This window comes from Limanda limanda, chromosome 12, assembly GCF_963576545.1.
Source record: "Limanda limanda chromosome 12, fLimLim1.1, whole genome shotgun sequence".
Lineage (NCBI taxonomy): Eukaryota > Metazoa > Chordata > Actinopteri > Pleuronectiformes > Pleuronectidae > Limanda > Limanda limanda.
This window is the reverse complement of record NC_083647.1, coordinates 4,423,472-4,442,037: the sequence shown is the minus strand read 5'-3', so window position 1 is coordinate 4,442,037 and position 18,566 is coordinate 4,423,472. Positions and strand designations below refer to the sequence as shown.

Here is an 18,566-nt window from a genome sequence, read left to right as displayed (position 1 = left end):
ATACTCAGCCTCAAGCTTTGTATTTTCCATGGCTGCTGAAATTTAACCTAGTTACACCCGAACATTGATCAGCAAGATACCTAGTAGGATAGAGAAGAGATAACTCCAAGGATCATGCTGATCTTTAATGCTTTCTCACGTAACGTCTTCTCAGCCAAAACTTGTTCTTCTAAACATTTGCTATGTGCTTTTTGAAAGTATTTATTTAAAAGCAATTCATTGATTTTTAATGTGTATATATTGTTCCTCATTTAAACAATCATTTCCCCCGTAATACCATATCATTTTAAGGCTCTGGTACGATACGTCAAGGTATCCCACCTGGGAACACTGGGATCTTTCTTTGGAGTCATCAGTCATTAACATGACAATATAAGCAGGAAACATTGAATACATTTTTCTATGTTAAAATGCAGACAATAATAATACAGAAACCGAAAATGTCACGATGTACAAATACAGAGCAGGTCAATGTGGACGGGAACAGTGGTAAATATCTTTGAATCCTCAACTTGATGATTTGAGAGGAACTTGGTCAGACTCAGTGTTTGTCAAAATAATAAATGATGATAAATTATGATAAATGTTTTTTTATTATTTCTTCAACAAACGGAGTAATTTAAAGAGTGATACCAATATAATCTGGTTTTTATAGAAGTCTTTTGATAGGGCACCATTTATTAAGGGTTTTTCATCCTGTTTTTAGCAAGCTCTTAAATTAATGAAGGATACTTCTCAAGAGACCACTTCTCCTTTATAGAGAAATGCTGCAGATATCTGGATCAAAAACCAACTACATCTTATCATATACAACTACAAAATGTATTATGGTATATGATGTTATTATTTATTTCTAATTATTATTCTCTCAAATTAGTTTAAAACAAAATTCAAGGCAATAATCACAAACATTGCTTGAATCTATACCCTTAAGTAGCTTTGACCCTCAAGTGCCTCTCAAAAATAAATAAATGTGTTTTATTGAAACAAGAAATACTCACAAACCCCCCCACCAACATCAGGCAATTGTCTTCAGGGTGAAAGAGCATTGATTCCCTGGTAAAATGTCTCTACAGTCGCCACAGGTCTTCATTGATTAAGACAAGCTACAGGCAAACTCATCCACTTGCAATTAGAAAGGGGTCGATGTGCTTTTTGTTTTGGGTATTATTCTTGGTGTTATCTGAGCCTCACTGTGTGGAATATGTGAAGAGCATTAAGAGGCTGTTTCGACAGCTGAAGAATTTGATATGTGTTTGTAAATAAGCATAATTTAGTGACATGACAGCTGGTTTGGAGCCAGTCAAGACAAGTTATGCAACTTAACTAATTGTCATTTAGAAAATTGAATGCACATCTGAAAGTAGTTTTGGCTTTTAAACCTTTATATCTTTTAAAAAGGATCTTTAATTGTTGTGGGATTCTTTATTTACTGCATCTGTCCCATTTAAACGATCATTAAATGAATATATATATATTAGATTGTGTGGTGAACAATTTGCGAACATAACAAACAGCCTAACATTGTGATGACATTTCACATCTTCAGTAAATGAGTTTTCATCATAGTTAGTTTGAGCCAAATCCTTGATTAAATGAGGTCAGAGCAGCTTAAAAAATAAAAACATCTTCAGCTGGCTGCTGACAAGAGACTATGATTGCAGCCGGACTGCTTGACATATAGTATTGAAGTTATCCTTCAAAATGTTTACGCTCATCGATGCTGCTAAAAACTTTAATCCCGATGATGTTTTCATACTCTTGACATCTATTGCACTTCTGTCCGTCCTGGGAGAGGGATCCCTCACATGTGGCTCTCTCTGAGGTTTCTACGTATTTTTACCTAAAAAAAAAAAGGGTTTTTAGTAGTTTTTCGTTACACTTGCTGAGGGTTAAGGACAGAGGAGGTCACACCATGTTAAAGCCCTATGAGACGAATTGTGATTTGTGAATATGGGCTATACAAATACAATTTGATTGATTGATTGATTGATTGTGTCAATTTGTACATGTAGTTTTTTGTTATTGGTGGAGGCTGCAATGGGAAAATCATATTAGTCACCAGAGTATTGGTATAGTACAGGATCAGGGTGAATGCAGTGCACCTTTAAATCCACAAATAATCCTTTCTTTAAGGCGGAAGTGGTTAACCTGTGTTTTCAAGCAAGACAAGCTGCCACTAGTGCTGATCGGAAGATGTTGTGAACTTTAATGCTCTCATCTAATGTTGATGTGAATTGGTGTTGTTATTTCATCTGGAAGGTTGTTTCGATATTCTATTGATCCTAGCTGGTACTGCCTATACTCCAAGTTGGGGTGACAGAATTATTTTCTCCACAATTTGTCTTGATACCTAATTTAAATCCAATTCACTGGGGAATTGTTCTTGTGTTTTCATATTTTAGTGAAAAAGGAATCTGATAATAAGGCATCAATGATTGCACAACGGCCTTCGTTCTTTCCCTTGCACACATTTTCAGTGTCCAGTCTGATGAGTCGGAGCAGCTGCTTACACTGACAGTGAGGTGTTGTCAGCCTGTTTAAACTGTCAAAGGGGATATATTAGAAAGAAACCTTGCAAATTAATGTATTTTCCTGTTTGTCCTTTGTATAAAGTGTTAGCCATAATTTTCAGTATATATGCAATTTTGTGTGTCCTCTAAGGTCTTGATCAAAAAACACACCTTGTAAAACTATATTGTCAGAAATACAAAAGAAGAGCAAGGGGTGCGTATGTTTACAGTGCAACCAAAATCTTAAAAGCAGAAACTTGCAATGTGGAAGCGTTTTTTAAGATAGATCGCAGGCAGCGATTTGTCTTCCTGTAGCTGCAACTCTGAGACGATGTAGAGACTGAACATTGAACATACTATTATCAGTTACATTTGTACTAGGTGACGTGCATGCATTGTTCTCTTGTACATCTGACACCAGTGGGGCCACTGCCAGTAAAAACAATATAAGCCAGTGGGTTATATTTAAATAATTGCTGAATGTAAATACAACTACATTACATTTCATTTAACATTCAATCAACAATCAATGGCTGCTGCAGGTAAAGACATACTGTACCAGACACTAGTAGGGTCAGATCTGTTGTTTGATTTTATGAAAGCCTTCCTGTTTCACTCACTAATCGGTGGACGTGGCACATTTTCCCTCTTGTTGCCATTCACACCACAACAAACAGCTGGAGTCCTCTCAAACCCCCATTTCTCCTTTGTGTATCACCCTGTATGTTGACTGGGTGATATGTCTCTGCTTTGTCCTGAAGGATTTATTACTGCCTAGTCAGCAAGCCGGGCACAGTAATTCGTGCCGCCAGGAGCGGTTCAGATGTATGAAAAGAATCGCACTCTGAGATCCCATCGCTCTGGGAGGATTTCGGTCCTGCTCATTGGAGGTGCAAGGGCTTTAGCAGCTCCTCTTGACAGGGCTGTGTTCTGCTGACATTCATCTGCCGGCTGTCCATTCCTTTGATTAATCTCTTGGTTTGGAGTTCTTCACTCATTGCACTATAATCCCCTCTCACATTTCCCCCATTACAGCTCAGTCTCAGAGGTTCTGCATTAATTGAAAGGGATCCAACTGATATACTGAAGACTTCTGCGTCATCTGTTGCTCACTTTTCCATTGCCCTCAAAGAGATATTTTGGCGTTGCTAGTTTTAAAGTATTTCGGAAAAAGAATTATGAACACACATTAGAGATTCTTTATGGTTGCACAAATCATACAATAAAGCTAATTTGTGTCAAGCAAATAGACACTGCAAGAATGTATACTCTTGTTAAATCAAAAAAACATTATTAAGCCCAGTGAAAATCCCGACTAGGGAGCCAGTGAGTCAGTACACAGGCAACAGGACATAAGATTTGAACAAGCTTATTGCAGATACAGTATGAAAGTCATGCTCACCAGAGGATTTGTTAGGAATGCTGACTTTGTACCACCTACCCTCCAGGAAGTGCCGTGTGTGTATAAGTTAGGGAGTATACTGTTTGGTTTAGGGGGCTGTCTTAGTAGATTTCCTCACTTCATACTGTGCATTCAACGCCAGACTGTTGATCCTCTGTTTTTATCAGGCTTCCCCTCACGTACACCTCTACAACATCTCCCCTGCTTCTCATGCAATCTTTCTTCAAGAGAATATTCCCTCTAAAGTGTCACAAATGGGAAGCTCAGAAATGCTTGCATGTTTAGTGACAAGTATCTCAGAGGATAAAAGGGTCAGCAGCGTATAAACGCAGTGAAATTAAATGTCAGAAAGTATCACATTCAGCCAATGAGTGTGATCTCTCTTAGATGACCTCATCAACACCCCATCAACACCGAGATTTAATTGTGTTAGTAAAGCAGTGCGTTTAACCTCCAGGCACTGCAAGGGGGTGATGAACTCAAAAGATGCCGGCAAAAAAATTATTGGCTGTTAAAAAAATTATTAAATCCTAATTTATTTCTGCAAATGCTTAAAGAAGTGTAATTTTCTCAATCTGAACTGTAGGGTGAATTATTTTTGACATGTCTTAGCCAGTCTGGGGATGTCATGTAGTTTATTTATTTATTTACTTTTTCAAATCTTTCTGTCAGTCATTTTGGGAAATATACTTGTTTGCTTGCTAGAGAATAGCTAGATGAGAAAATTTACACCATAAATTTAGCCAGCAACCTGTTAAGGCGTTATCATAGTTTCCACGTCGGCCAGTCCCCTATTGTCCACTATGGTCCTAGTGACGTAAATGTCTTCATCCACCAATGTCCATTTGGTTATGCATGAACCTCTATGCGGATGTCCACGTGCAGCCCAACATTAAGGATTGTGCTGGGTAGCTGCCTGCATGCTCCAGGCACCATATATCCAAACACGAGCATGGAATGGAATGTTGGATCAGGTACACATGCGGATAACAGCAGCCCGACGCAGACCCTTATCTTAGTATGAATGGGACCATAGGTATGTACGTGTGAACGAGTACCCAGCAGACACAGAACACAGAGTATGTTCCTCCCTTCATCTTATCCCATCTTATCTTAGAATAAAGACTGGGCATGAGCCGAAGAAAGTTACGACCCAAAGCCATTGAGTAGAACAGCAACAGCTCCCTGTGGAAGGTTGAGTTATTCTTTTAGCTCTTTCTTGTACAAATGAAGCAGACACTTTAGAATGTGTTGCAATCAGCGAGCTCTGAATGTTTTATAATGTCTTAATGCTCAGGTAATCTAACCAGGTGTTGGTGGTACTGACCTTCTCATCTAACTCTCTCTTCATAAAATATCAAACCATTCTTTTAAGCTTTTGACTTCAGCCACAACTTGTATTCATCTGTACTTTTGTCCATGCTCCCTTTTAATTAGAGCCATTTTCTGAGCTCTCCTTCTTTTGATCTTGCAGAGGCATTTAATTGAAATCTATAAAATGTTGTAGCCTTAGCACAAAAAATAAATGTGATTAGAGAAATATTGCCACAAATATTACCAGCATGGCTCAGACTATATAATAGCTAAAGAACTGCGTCTTCAGAGCCTTGGCTGTGGAGATATTTTTATAATTAGGTGCCACTAGCCCATCAAGCACATGAAATAAGTTCTACTGCATATAATACAGTGATATAAGTCGTACAGCAGAAGTAACGGACTGCTTCAGCTCCACTTTGTGATTTTTTTTTTAGCTTCAATCGTCTGCGGTATACTTCTAATTTTGACCTCTATGTTCCTCCAGGTCCAACTGTTTTGAAGTATTCGCCTTGGATGGAGCCAGCACCAATATTCTTCAATTTTGCACTGCAGCAGAAAGTACCGACTGGCTCCAAGCAATATCCTCAAATATCAATGACTTGACACAAGAAAATGTAAGTCCATCTCTCGACGTCAGAGGCTTTGGTTGGATCTTATCTTGAGTCCTGATTGAAAATGAGATTGAAAAGGAAAGCAGAGATTGATGGGGTTTATGATCTTTTTAAATGAATGAAGACTTGAACTACTAATATGACATTTATGTGCGTTTCTTGGCATTGCATTTAATGTATCTTTAATTGGGTTGCTCATGTCATCTAATTAAAATATATATGGTTATTTTAAGTAGTACAAGTGTGCAGACTTTTAGTTTAAAGATTCACAATTGTTTATCATCCGATTGGTAGACTTCTTGTTTATAAAGAAAATATTATAGATATACAATATCATAAATATGTTTAGCCCATATTAACTGGGTGTTTTCTCTCGTCACATAAAGACCCCTCCTGACAATCACTCATTGAGTCACAGTCTGCTGACAAAAAACAGGCTCTCACACCTAATTAATGACTGCTAAGTAGTCATTCAGCACATGCACTCCTCTCTCATTTCCTCCTATTTCACTTTGATTATCACACTGATGATGCTGTGCATTTTTGGTCAGGATGCAGACGCACTCTGCGCCCGTGCTCGTCGACTGCGCAGCTGCCTTTTTAAAAAAGGTGTGATTAATTCATGCCTGCATCACCTAATTATGGACGTGGCTTGTGATTGCTAAATTGCCAATCAGGATGTAATTGTGTTCCTACTTTGGGAGTGAGCGGAACTTTTGTTTTAATAACCTAAAACCTTTAAATAGACTGTGACAGCCCTTGGTTCCCTCATGTGGTTTTCATGGAGATGACAGTCATCTGGTTTGGCAGATGTCTGTTTGATGTTCCTTAACGAAGACTAGAACTAAGATTCCAGCTTGTTAGTGACTAACCATGAGGATTTCAGGTGACTGAGCAGAGGAGGGACCACCATGCTGAGATATGCTGACACACAAGGTGTGCATTCAATGCAAAAATGTTTAGCACTGGTTTGCAATATTTTTCTGTGTGAGTGTGTATGTGTGTGTGTCTGTGTTCCATACACTTTTTAGACCTTCATATATTTTTAATGGAACAAAAAAGGGTAAATCACTCGGAGGGAGCACATTAGAAAAAAGGTCAAATTTGTTATTGACAAATTAAGTAAATGTTTATTTTTAAACTCAAGGTAACCTCCAGTGGGGCTGCATCTTAATGTCGGCTTATCTGAAACCTGATGAAGCAAAATGTGTTTTAGGACATTATTTTGTATCTGTCTAATCTTTTATAAGGGTATTGCATCTCGTACACAAGCCTTAGTTGGTTATTTAACAAGCTGGATTCTTAGTTCTAGTCTTTGTTAAGGAACATCAAACAGACATCAAGTCAAACCAGATGACTGTCATCTCCATGAAAAACACAGGAGGGAACCCAGGGGTGTCACAGTCTATTTAAGGGTTTGCAGTTATTAAAACAAAAGTTCTGCTCTCTCCTAAAGCAGGAACACTATTACATCCTGATTGGCCATTTAGCAATCACAAGCCACGTCCATAATTAGGCAATGAAGGCATGAATTAATCACCCCATTTAAAAAAAGGCAGCTGCGCAGTCGAAGAGCACGGGCGTAGAGTGCGTCTGCATCGTGACCAAAATGCACAGCATCATCAGTGTGATAATCAAAGTGAAATAGGAGGAAATGGCAGAGAGGAGTGCATGTGCTGAATGACTTCTTAGCAGTCATTAATTAGGCGTGAGAGCCTGTTTTTTCTCACCAGACTAATCTGGGCTAAACATTATATATGAGGAGTAACTTACTGTACAGGTTTTTCATACACATTCATACAGTCAATCTATGTGTAGTACTTTTGCTTGAGGGGGTAATTTCGTCACACTTTGGCATGGGGAAGACTGTGATCCAGCTGCCAATCTTCTGGTTAGAGGCTGACCCGATCTAACCCCTGAGCCACAGCTGCAGCATGTCTACTGTTGGAAATTAAAGGCCCATTTTTTGCTAGTGCAAAGAGAGAACACATTTAATTTGCTGTTTTGTCTCCTACCACAACACGAAATATAAATAGTTGTGAAATATTCCTGTTTGAAAAACAAAAAACAAAGCTAATTGAAATGTCTCTAAAGCTGCTTTCAGACATACTCTGAGCTGTATGTGAGAACGCAAATGGTGCTGGAGATTTCTTTGTTGATGTGCACACGTCTGAGTGGAGAATCTCTCTGTGTGTTATTGAAAGTTAACCTCCGGAGAAAGTCCTGACCCAATTGAGAAAAAAAATCTCTGAAATTCATGTCTGAAAACAGCTTAAATAAACTGTTACGCCTATTTGGTCTTTCGGTATATATAACGCTGAGTGTATAATGACACTCAATCAATGCAATTTTGACACATATATAAGTACCTCATATACCTGCTGGATCGTATTCTATACACACATTTTCAACAGGATTCTACAATAACCTAATGACTGAAACATTGATTCTTGAAGAAGTTGTGTTACCGATTCTCGTTTTGTCTTCATTTCCCTCCTAGATAAAGATCATCAGTAAATACTGTGCTTCAGATGATCAGGTATGCTCACATAGACCTTTTGTGATCTATCAGGTCTAACATGCCATAAACTTCTGATGGCATGTGCTGATAGAGATGTTGCATTAACCTTTGACACGCTTAAAGTTTGGAGGTTTTGTTAATTTAGGGATGTTGAAGTCTTCAGGAGCTGCTTTAGCGGCAGACCAATGAAGTGCATGCCCCTTAAGAAAACCATGATCCTACACACTGAACAATTACAATTGCATTCCCATAGTTTGTGTAGATGCCTGTTCAGGCAACGCCTCTCCGCGGTTTGGCCTCTGCATACAGCTGCAGCTTTTGGAAGCCCTGCACGCAATCTGTGGGGCACTATGCCAAATAATTGCAAATAGTCAAGTCACCTTACTAATTAAAAAATGAGGTTTGCTGGGAAAGTTGATACCACCCCATATAGAGTGTAGAACAAGCTGTAGATGGAGATAGTATAAATATGCTGCTGAAAAAAGAGCAGTGAAACATCCTTAGTCAATCTGTTGGAGAGCAACGGTGAATTGTTGCACTGCAGCTGAGACTGAAGCACCACTGTACTGATGAGGATCATTTTAAATGTATAATTTCAAAGCTGCATGACTGTTAAGCCTGTTTATTTCATTTGATTTGACAGAGCACATTTTACCTGGCTCTGTGTCATTTTGAACAGGAACAAATTTGTATTGTATGTCATTTTACCATTGTGTTTCAGAGTGGTGGAAGTGTGTGCATGTCATCCTCTCCATCTTTCCAGGTTGTTCACATGGGCTGGGCGTGTGAAAGCCCAGAGGGCAGCACTGCTGGTCCAACTGCAGCATTCAAGTTCCTGGCTCTGAGAGGACCTTATTTTTATATCTTCACAAGTCCCCCGGTAATCAGTCTTTGTTTTGTTCAAGTTTCCCTTACAATTCAGTTTGCCATTATTGGAAATGTAGTTTCATGTTAAGCTCATGTGAAATGGTTTTGTCTAAAATCTGAAGAATATCACAATGACCCACATGACTTACACGCCAATGGATAACTTAGCCTAGCATTGCATATATTTGTTCACAGACTGGAACTGTGACAAGTCACTGAGGAGGACACTACGCTCAGCCAAGCAAGAAATAGTCTAATATATAACCTCCCATAAAAAATGTACTTGCTGTTTTTACACCTAAAGTCACTTTGAACTTTTTTCTTAATGGTGTCTATACCTTTATATTTACTGCACATATATGAGGGTGTCAATTTATTTCACTCAGCAAGAAAGCAAATAAGCACATTTCCCAAATTGTCAAACTATGGCCTTTAAGCTGCGGTAGCCCTTGTTCAGGAGATCTGTTACAGAACTGAGTGGGAGGAACAGCTGTTTCTCAGTCAGCACTCCATCACTGCACTTTGATATGACACTGACACCAGCCACTTTTGTGGGAAGTGAAGTGCTTCATCTGGCCAGGATAATGTCGCTGTGTTATCCAACTTGCGTATGTCAGCATAACGTAGGTCATCCAGGATTACACGCCTGCTGGAGACCATTGCATTTCATCTTGAGTTCTGTCTCCCTCCAGTCTGCTCCTGACTTCATATCACACAGCACGTATCGGCGATTCCTCTCTATATCAATGTTTCCCCAAGATCTGTCGTATGTACGTTTTCAAATGGTCACTGCAGCTGTTTGCTCCCATGGCAGAGACCAGAGTGTGCCCTTGTTTAAGCTAAGGCTCTCAAACTGGGCTTTGTTGATACCATCAAACAAGCTTGTGCGGGAAGGGGCTCTTTGGTTCTGCTCGGGGGTTTTGCCACAGCAAAGAGAAAACTATCACTGCTGGAGAGTTTTCAACAGCCCTGTGGGTTACGTCTGTATTTTTTCAGGGATGTCAGTTATCAATGGTCTGTACATAAGTTTCCAAACTCTTGTTAGACTGAAATGGTCCTTTCTTCAGAAAGATATGAATATAACTGCTTAAAAAAATTAAAGGAACACTTTGAAAACACATCAGTTCTCATTGTGAAAAAAAATTATGTTGGATATTTATACTGATATGGACAGTTTAATGTCTTAGGAACAAAAGGATGCCACATCTTTGATGGAAATAAAAGTTTTCAGCCTACAGAGGGCTCAATTTTAAAGACACCCCAAAAATCATAGTGAAAAAGTGATGAGGCAGGCTTGTCCATTTTGCCAAAATTCAATTTCTGCAACTCAAAATGCTTCTCAATATCTTGTGTGGCCCCCACGTGCTTGTATGCATGCTTGACAACGTCGCGGCATGCTCCTAATGAGACAACGGATGGTGTCTTGTGGGATGTCCTCCCAGATCTGTCTAAGGGCATCAGTGAGCTCCTGTAAAGTCTGAGGAGCAACCTGGCGGCATCTGATGGACCGAAACATAATGTCCCAGAGGTGTTCTATCGGGTTTAGGTCAGTTGATCGTGAGGGCCATTCAATTGCATCAATTTCTTCATCCTCAAGGTACTGCCTGCATACCCTTGCCACATGAGGCCGGGCATTATCGTGCATCAGGAGGAACCCAGGACCTACTGCACCAGCGTAGGGTCTGACCATGGGTTCAAGGATTTCATCCCGATACCTAATGGCAGTAAGACTGCCGTTCTCTAGCCTGTAGAGGTCTGTGCGTCCCTCCATGGATATGCCTCCCCAGACCATCACTGACCCACCACCAAACCGGTCATGCTGAACGATGTTGCAGGCAGCATAGCATTCTCCTTGGCTTCTCCAGACCCTTTCACGTCTATCACAGGTGCTCAGGGTGAACCTGCTCTTATCTGTGAAAAGCACAGGGCGCCAGTGGCGGACATGCCAATTCTGGTGTTCTATAGCAAATGCCAATCAAGCTCCACGGTGCTGGGCAGTGAGCACAGGGCACACTACAGGACGTCGCGCCCTGAGGCCACCCTCATGAAGTCTGTTTCTGACTGTTTGGGCAGAGACATTCACACCAGTGGCCTGCTGGAGGTCATTCTGTAGGGCTCGGGCAGTGCTCAACCTGTTCCTCCTTGCACAAAGCAGCAGATATCGGTCCTGCTGATGGGTTGAGGACCTTCTACGGCCCTGTCCAGCTCTCCTAGAGTAACTGCCTGTCTCCTGGAACCTCCTCCATGTTCTGGAGATTATGCTGGGAGACACATCAAATCTCCTTGCAACGGCACGCGTGGATGTGCCATCCTGGAGGAGTTGGACAATCTGTGCAACTTCTGTAGGGTTAAGAATCGCCTCATGCTCCCAGTAGAGATAATGACTCTAGCTAAAGCCAACACTAATGGAAAACCAGTCGAAGTGATCAAGAGGGAGAAACTTGAAATGGCCTCCACATGCAAAACCACTCCTATTTTGGGGGTCGTCTCATTGTTGCCCCTCTAGTGCATCTGTTGTTAATTCCATCAACACCAATGCAGCTGAAACTGATTAACAACCCCCTCTGCTACTTAACTGACCAGATAATTATCAAAAAAGTGCAATTGAATTCATGCCATACCCTGATAAGAAAGGGTTCCTTTAATTTTTTTGAGCAGTGTATGAGTGTAAGTAATTTTGTTTCCTCATTCTAAACCATTACCAAACCTCTGCAACATTACTTATTAACTAAATGCTGGAGGAAATGTAACTGATATTTCCTTTGAACAGAACATGCCACAGGCAAAGAATAGGAAGGTTTTTCTGATGGAGAGTCAAGAGTGTGTCTGAAATTGAGGCATTAGAAAACAACCTTTTTGAGCCCTATTGGTGATTTTTTTTTTTGAACTTCTTTTTATTTCCTTTTGTCAAATACAGTCATACATTACATCGTTTTTAACATGAAATTAGGTATCACGGGTTAAAGTCTTAGGTTACTGGGGTTAACTGTCCATGTATGTCTCGGGTCCAGGCCATCATGATCCAAATATATATAAATCAAGTTACCGTTTAACAATGTCCACAGACACAATACATTTCACATAACATTTCATCAAGACATTATTCTGAAATAGTATAACCTGCATATGTCCATTGCTTAAAAGGGGAAACAAAGGGAAAACAATATATATATATATTTTTTTTTTTTCTCATATCAGATGGAAATGTAGAGCTATCGGGGACCAGTTGTTTTTAAAAACCTCTGTTTTCAGTTGTAATAGTGCAGTCAAGTATTCCATCCTGTACATATCTTGAATTCTACCCCTCCACCCTTTTGGTGATTTAACAAAAGCAGAAAGGGAAAGAAAGCGTTAGTTTATCCTTGGAGCAGGTGAGAGCTGCAATAAACATTTCAGAGACGACTGTTACTGTAGGTCATAAATTGGGACTAACAAATACTGATGATGAGGTTTTAGTGACAGAAGTAATCTGCCATGATTTTAATGGGTATGCTTTCAACATAATATATGTATTGAGTGGAGTGGATTTAAATTTCAGGAGGCATTATGCAGCTGCTGGTTGTAAATGCCAGAACTGTCCTCAAGCTTTTGTTAAAATATGGCTTTGGCCAAGTAGGTGATTTAAATGTACTGTGTCCTGCATTGCATTAGGGTAGTATTAGTGCTTTTAGAAAATACACCCTGGAAAACGTGTCAGTTAGTATGTATGTTATGTAACGATATGCTCACTGCTCAGTGTAGCATGCTGAAAACTGTTATCACAGCCATTCATTTAACCTGGGGATATTGGAATCACCACCTTAATAAGTCCTCTACACCAATTCCATGGGAGAAAAAACGTATGTCTGCCAGTGGTGTGAAAGGGTCAAGATGAGTAATCTGACCCAATTTACAACCCTGCTCGATGCCTTGTAACTTCCCCAGGTCCATTGGTTTATCTTTATGAAAAGGTCATTAACATCTACTTTCATTTCAAAGTTTCCCCCTGAAACACCTGTTGTTTTTAGCATAGGGAGAAAAATTACTAGTTTATAGTACAGTAATGTAAAACTTACAATGTTCCACAATAAAAGCCCTGTTAAGAAATACAGAGTTTCAATAATATTTTAAATGGACAGAGGAGATATTGTGTTTCTATTAACAGTTACTTAAACAGGGCAAACGGGAGCAGATTAAAACAAGACTTTAAAGTCTGACCAGTGACATTTATATCAGAAGGAATTTTATCTTGTCTGTTCTCATGTTACTTAAAATCTGTTCTCTTATATAAATGACGATTTTATTTGTATCTATATTGTATGTAAAGCTTTTTGAGCTACATTTCTTGTATGAAAGGTGCTTTACAACTATAGTGTATTAATATTTATTTATTATTTTTATTATTATTGTTAATCTTATTGTTCATTGTTGGTTTCAGCCTTTTCATAGGATTGTTTGCTTCTTAGAAAAATTAAAAGCATCACTGAAATGCTGCTTTAATTACAGGGAAATTGTTTTGTTGACCCTACAGGATATGAAGAGAAGCCCAGGGTGGAGGTTTAGATTTGAAAACCATGATAGTGTGTAGTTTAAATGGCGACTGAATAAGAACCTTGTGCTCTGATCATCTCCTCAGAAAATTAAATAAAACAAAAAGTTCAAATCGAATTGAATGGTCATGATATTTGGCAAGTTTCTGTTTCTTTTCTGTACTCAGCTGTATCGTAAATGAGTTATCCACCTCAATTTATTCCTGATGTAAAATAAAGGATGATGAATAGATCCTCATTCAAAGTATACAGGTAAAGGAAGGTTCCACATCGACCAAAGTACAAACAAAGCGCTACATACATATAACATGAAAAACTAACATTACTATGGAGGAGGGTGTGTCCTAAATATGTGATTAATCTTTAAATTACAATTGTTCTCCTTGTGTTATGGTTACAAGAGAAGTGAACTGGGTCTGTACTTTTCTGTGCTTGCCGTAGAATTGAGAAACGGAAGTCTTACTTTCTTGATGTAAATATTCTACCAACTCAGGTTTGGATAAAAAGGATAAATACATTTTATACCCTGATACTGTCAGTTCTTTCAAACATTCACACAACTAACCTACAGTGCCTGCCTTAATTTCACATGCGTTGGTATTGGCATAAGGAGGTTCTGCTAACAAGTGCAAAAAAAGAGTTTGTTTTGATTCACTGCCTCTTCATCTCACACTCCTTCATGTTTATTTCTCAGATCAGTGCCGCTGACTGGGGACAAGCTGAAACAACGTATAACCTCTATGAGGTTCTTTTCAAGGTTCACAAGGTACGTTAAGAGCAGGGGGCTGGGATGTGCACAAGGGCTGTTCAAAATTCAATCACTGCAGTTTTCATCTCAGTATGGAGGGCTGTTCTCCCTCTTTGTTTACCAGATACAGTAGTGTGTCATGGCGCCGACATAATTCAGGCCCCTTAAGTTTTTTGTTAAGACTGAGAGCTAAAATCACTGATTTCATTAAAGAAATATTTAACAAGTGAAGAGACAGCAAGAACTTTTGTGAATCATGTTACAATGTAGATTCTGTGTTGCAGCTGTGGATGGCGGAGGACTGCTGGCTCCAGGCGAGGCTCTACTTGGGGCTGGAGCATTCACCTGAGCAGCAGGAAAACGAGTGTCTGAGCTTCAGCATTCTGGTCGGCCACGGCCAGAGCCACACCTTCAGGGTCGAGCTGGCCACCGACCTGGCTATCTGGGAGAAGTCCTTCCAAAGAGCTGTCTTCTTGGAAGTGCAGCGAATACAGGTGAGTGTTTCTACAGCACTGTGTAACGGGGCAGCATTTTCTGTTGGCTTAAAGGGGTTCCGGAAGCTCTCACAGCCCCTTTTCAAATGGCTGGTGAAGCATTCGATGTTAAATTGAAGACCACAGCACTTTGTGTTCTTTCAGTATTGGTTTGAGAGCCAGAAGCTAGATAAGCACTGTCCTCAGCTTCAGATGACAGCTAATACGCATTCTGAAGAATACAAAGTCTCAGAGTAGAACATTATCAGCCTTGAATGCCAGAGTCATTGTACAGTACTGCATTTGCCTTCTGGTATTGTGTTCAGTCCTGCACAAAGACATTCATTAACACAACAACACAGCACATAGCAGCTGCATTCGTATAAGCATCAACATTAACAAAACTTAATTACATTAACACAATAGTATTTCCATAATATAAATACAATATTGAATGACATTAGATACATTTAGAACACAAAACACAGAGAAGCCTAGACAAAATATTAAGTCACATAATAATCAGAATTAAAAGCAACACAGCCGATGGTTTCAACTTGACATACGTTTGTTTTCTAAAGATTCCTATTCGATATAATTGTAAAAATAAACTTTTTTTCATTTTTAGCTGACATATAGGAATGTGTTTTAGTTTTGGTCAATATAACTTGACTCCTTCCTGTTGCACATCCAGTAAAATAGTCATGTTTAGTTCAGTCTGAAGCGTTGTCCATACGTTCTGCACAGTAATCGAGATTTAATCAAATCCAAGAACGAAATCGATTATTAATCTGAAGCTTCTGTCAAATACATTGACCCCCATTTATTACAGTAGGACAGTTTCCCGTGTCAGTAGGGATTATGATTGATGATTGAATGATCAATCGAGTCTCCCTGCAGCTCTATTAGTGATGAAGACTTTGAAGATACATTCTGCGTATTGGTCACTTTGAGTTTTCCATTTCCATCATTTCACTTCCATCCTTTCCTAACACTAATTTAATGCTTCAACAGTGAGCAGTGAATGCACTTGATGAGACGTGTTTTATGTTGACACATTATGGTTTCTGGGCTGTTTGAATTTTTTTCTTATTAAGAAATTAATTGAATTTGAAATTGAAACATGGGCACTACTCTGTTTTCCATAAATTGTATCGTTACTTTAAAGGCATTTAGCACGAATAACCTGAAAAAAGAGTCCTCACCTCAATGAGCCAATAAATTGCCTCTTAAGCAAATATGTGTAGAGTGTAAAGGCGATCAGCTCCTGGGGAGAGTGCATTGTTAAGCACTTCTCAGTAGCAGCTGTCTTGTGTCCGCCAAGAGGATTAAACATGAACATTAACTGGAAAATGTACACGTAGAGGACGAGTCCAGGCCTTATTTTTCTAGTTTTTAACGTCTTTGTGTTAGATTTGTGTTTAAATTTTGTATCACTTACCTCACTGTTCATTCATTTACTTTCAAGTCGTTCAGTGATTACAATTGGGAAATAACAACAGTACAATATGTGATTTTTTTTTTCTCCGTTGTGACTCACCAGGCATTATGAATTGAAGAGGTATGCTACCACATATGTTAGTATTTTAGTGATAACAAAATACTGAAGATCTTGAACATGTAGATGTTAATCCTACTAGGCTCTGCCTGCCGCACCTCTACCAGTGCCTGTCTGGTTAGGTGCAGGGTCCTCAGGTGGGGACCACTATGCATATATGTTTTTCCCCTTATCCTGTTACATCTCCTGGTGGCAGAGCAGTGAACAGGGACATCTCCTTGACTAAGCTAAGCTAAACTTTCTCCGGAGCTGCTGCCTCCTCAGATCTTGTCCTCCCCTTTTAGCCATAGCTAGAAGCTGGTCTTCTCTGTTTCTTCTGAGAGCTCACTAGTGGCTTTGTATAGCTCTTTGCCCCGTAGCTGGGGCAGGTGTAATTTTGGGCATCAAACGAAAAAAGTATTTTGCACCAATCTCCACATTTTTGTTGTTAGACAAGTGGAGTGTAGAGTTGTGGAAAATTTCGATTCTTAGATGCATCTCGATGCGGACTTGGACGACTCTTCATCGATGCAGTGTCTGAACATTATCCATTCATGTTTACCGCTACATTCATTGTTTTAGCGATGACCCGCCATCTAGCGCAGTGTGGGTGTGGTCCCTGTGGATTCTTAATTGTTCTCCTGTGTTTTTCCACTAGTGTTTGTACTTTAAGAAAGCAGAAAACTAAACATTAAAGTTTCAGGTTGTGAAGGTTTTCTTCAACAAAAACCAAGTCTCAATAACAGACCAACACACACACACCTATTTTTGATGAGGCCTCCAACAACACTGCTCCATTCTCTCCTTATTTTGTTCTCCATCTAACCAGTCTTACTAAGGAGAAGGATGAACAGAGCTGGGAGAAGCACTGATCACATAATTCTTCAAATCAAGCACTATTGTAATCATTCATGGGTCGTATGTGTCAGTTCTAACATCGGCCTCTCATTGAGTTATATAAGCCTCCCCCTACTCTTAATTACACAATAAATTCAGGAATTAAGAAAGTATGGCACATGTCAGGTCAGAGTTTTCACGAAATGGCCGGCGGCACCTATTACAATTTTACTACCTTCCAATCCCTTCACCCCTCAAGTGAAGCCAACCAACCATAAAGGCTGAAAATGGGTGAAACCAGAGGGCTTTGGCGCTCAGGACCCTTAAGTTGGAACATTTATTAATAGAACAATGCAGAGCACCTGTCACAAGGTATTTGAATTACACGAAAAGTGAAATACTTTCCAGGTCAGCATGGTAACCACATATAATTGAATGGCATCCTGTTCACCAGTTGTCATGTAGAATGTGTGGCTATTACAGCAGAAAGCAGCAAGGCCGACTCTGGCACGGGACACTGTCACTTTAGCTAAAAACATCAATCTAAAGGGGTTAGGGACCATGTGTAATCCATTTATGTTCACAGGGCTCATGTGGTCACTCAGAGTTTAGAGTCTTAATTTCACTGAACTCAGTTACATTCTCTGTTGAGCCTGCAAGTTATAATTCCCAAAGATTAAACATGGAGGGGATCTTTGTGTTTTATATATAAAATAATGACATGTTAATTAGTGCACAAGTCAGACTAACCATCTGATTACTGATATCTTTGCTGTTTGAAAAATGTGAGTGTGTGATTTCCCTGGTGTGGTTCGGTTGATACATCTCTGTTCTATCAATTAAACATTTGATTGGACCATCAACATCCTATGATGCATTTTTTATTGATGGGACTGGTACCCGTAGAACAGGGTTTTTTTCTCCCATCAAGGGACATCTTTTGCAAGCCATACTAAACAATTTAACACATATACCATACTTACGTCTCTAATGTGATGGCTAGCATTGATTTTCTTTGGTGATTTTCTTTAGTCTGATGTCAGGTGGTAGTGATGAACATGCTGATGATTTATGTCATCGCAGCTGTGACTAAGGTGACTGATGGGTCGTCCACTAACCAAAAGGTTGGTGGTTAAATCCCCAGCTCCTCTTTGAGAGAGTGCAGCCTATAGAAGTGCTGTATGAATGTGTGTGAATGGGTCGATGAAACT

At 39.5% G+C, this 18,566-nt stretch overlaps 1 protein-coding gene across 1 annotated transcript in view; it reads left to right on the top strand.

The window, feature by feature from the left end:
* sntg2 (syntrophin, gamma 2) overlaps positions 1-18,566 on the top strand; it is a 73,104-nt gene that overhangs the window by 47,466 nt on the left and 7,072 nt on the right. Inside the window, exons 11-15 of the mRNA XM_061082940.1 lie at positions 5,717-5,846; positions 8,344-8,382; positions 9,128-9,244; positions 14,455-14,526; positions 14,793-15,002. Of these exons, the coding sequence (XP_060938923.1) occupies positions 5,717-5,846; positions 8,344-8,382; positions 9,128-9,244; positions 14,455-14,526; positions 14,793-15,002 (568 nt within the window). The remainder of the gene's footprint in view (positions 1-5,716; positions 5,847-8,343; positions 8,383-9,127; positions 9,245-14,454; positions 14,527-14,792; positions 15,003-18,566) is intronic.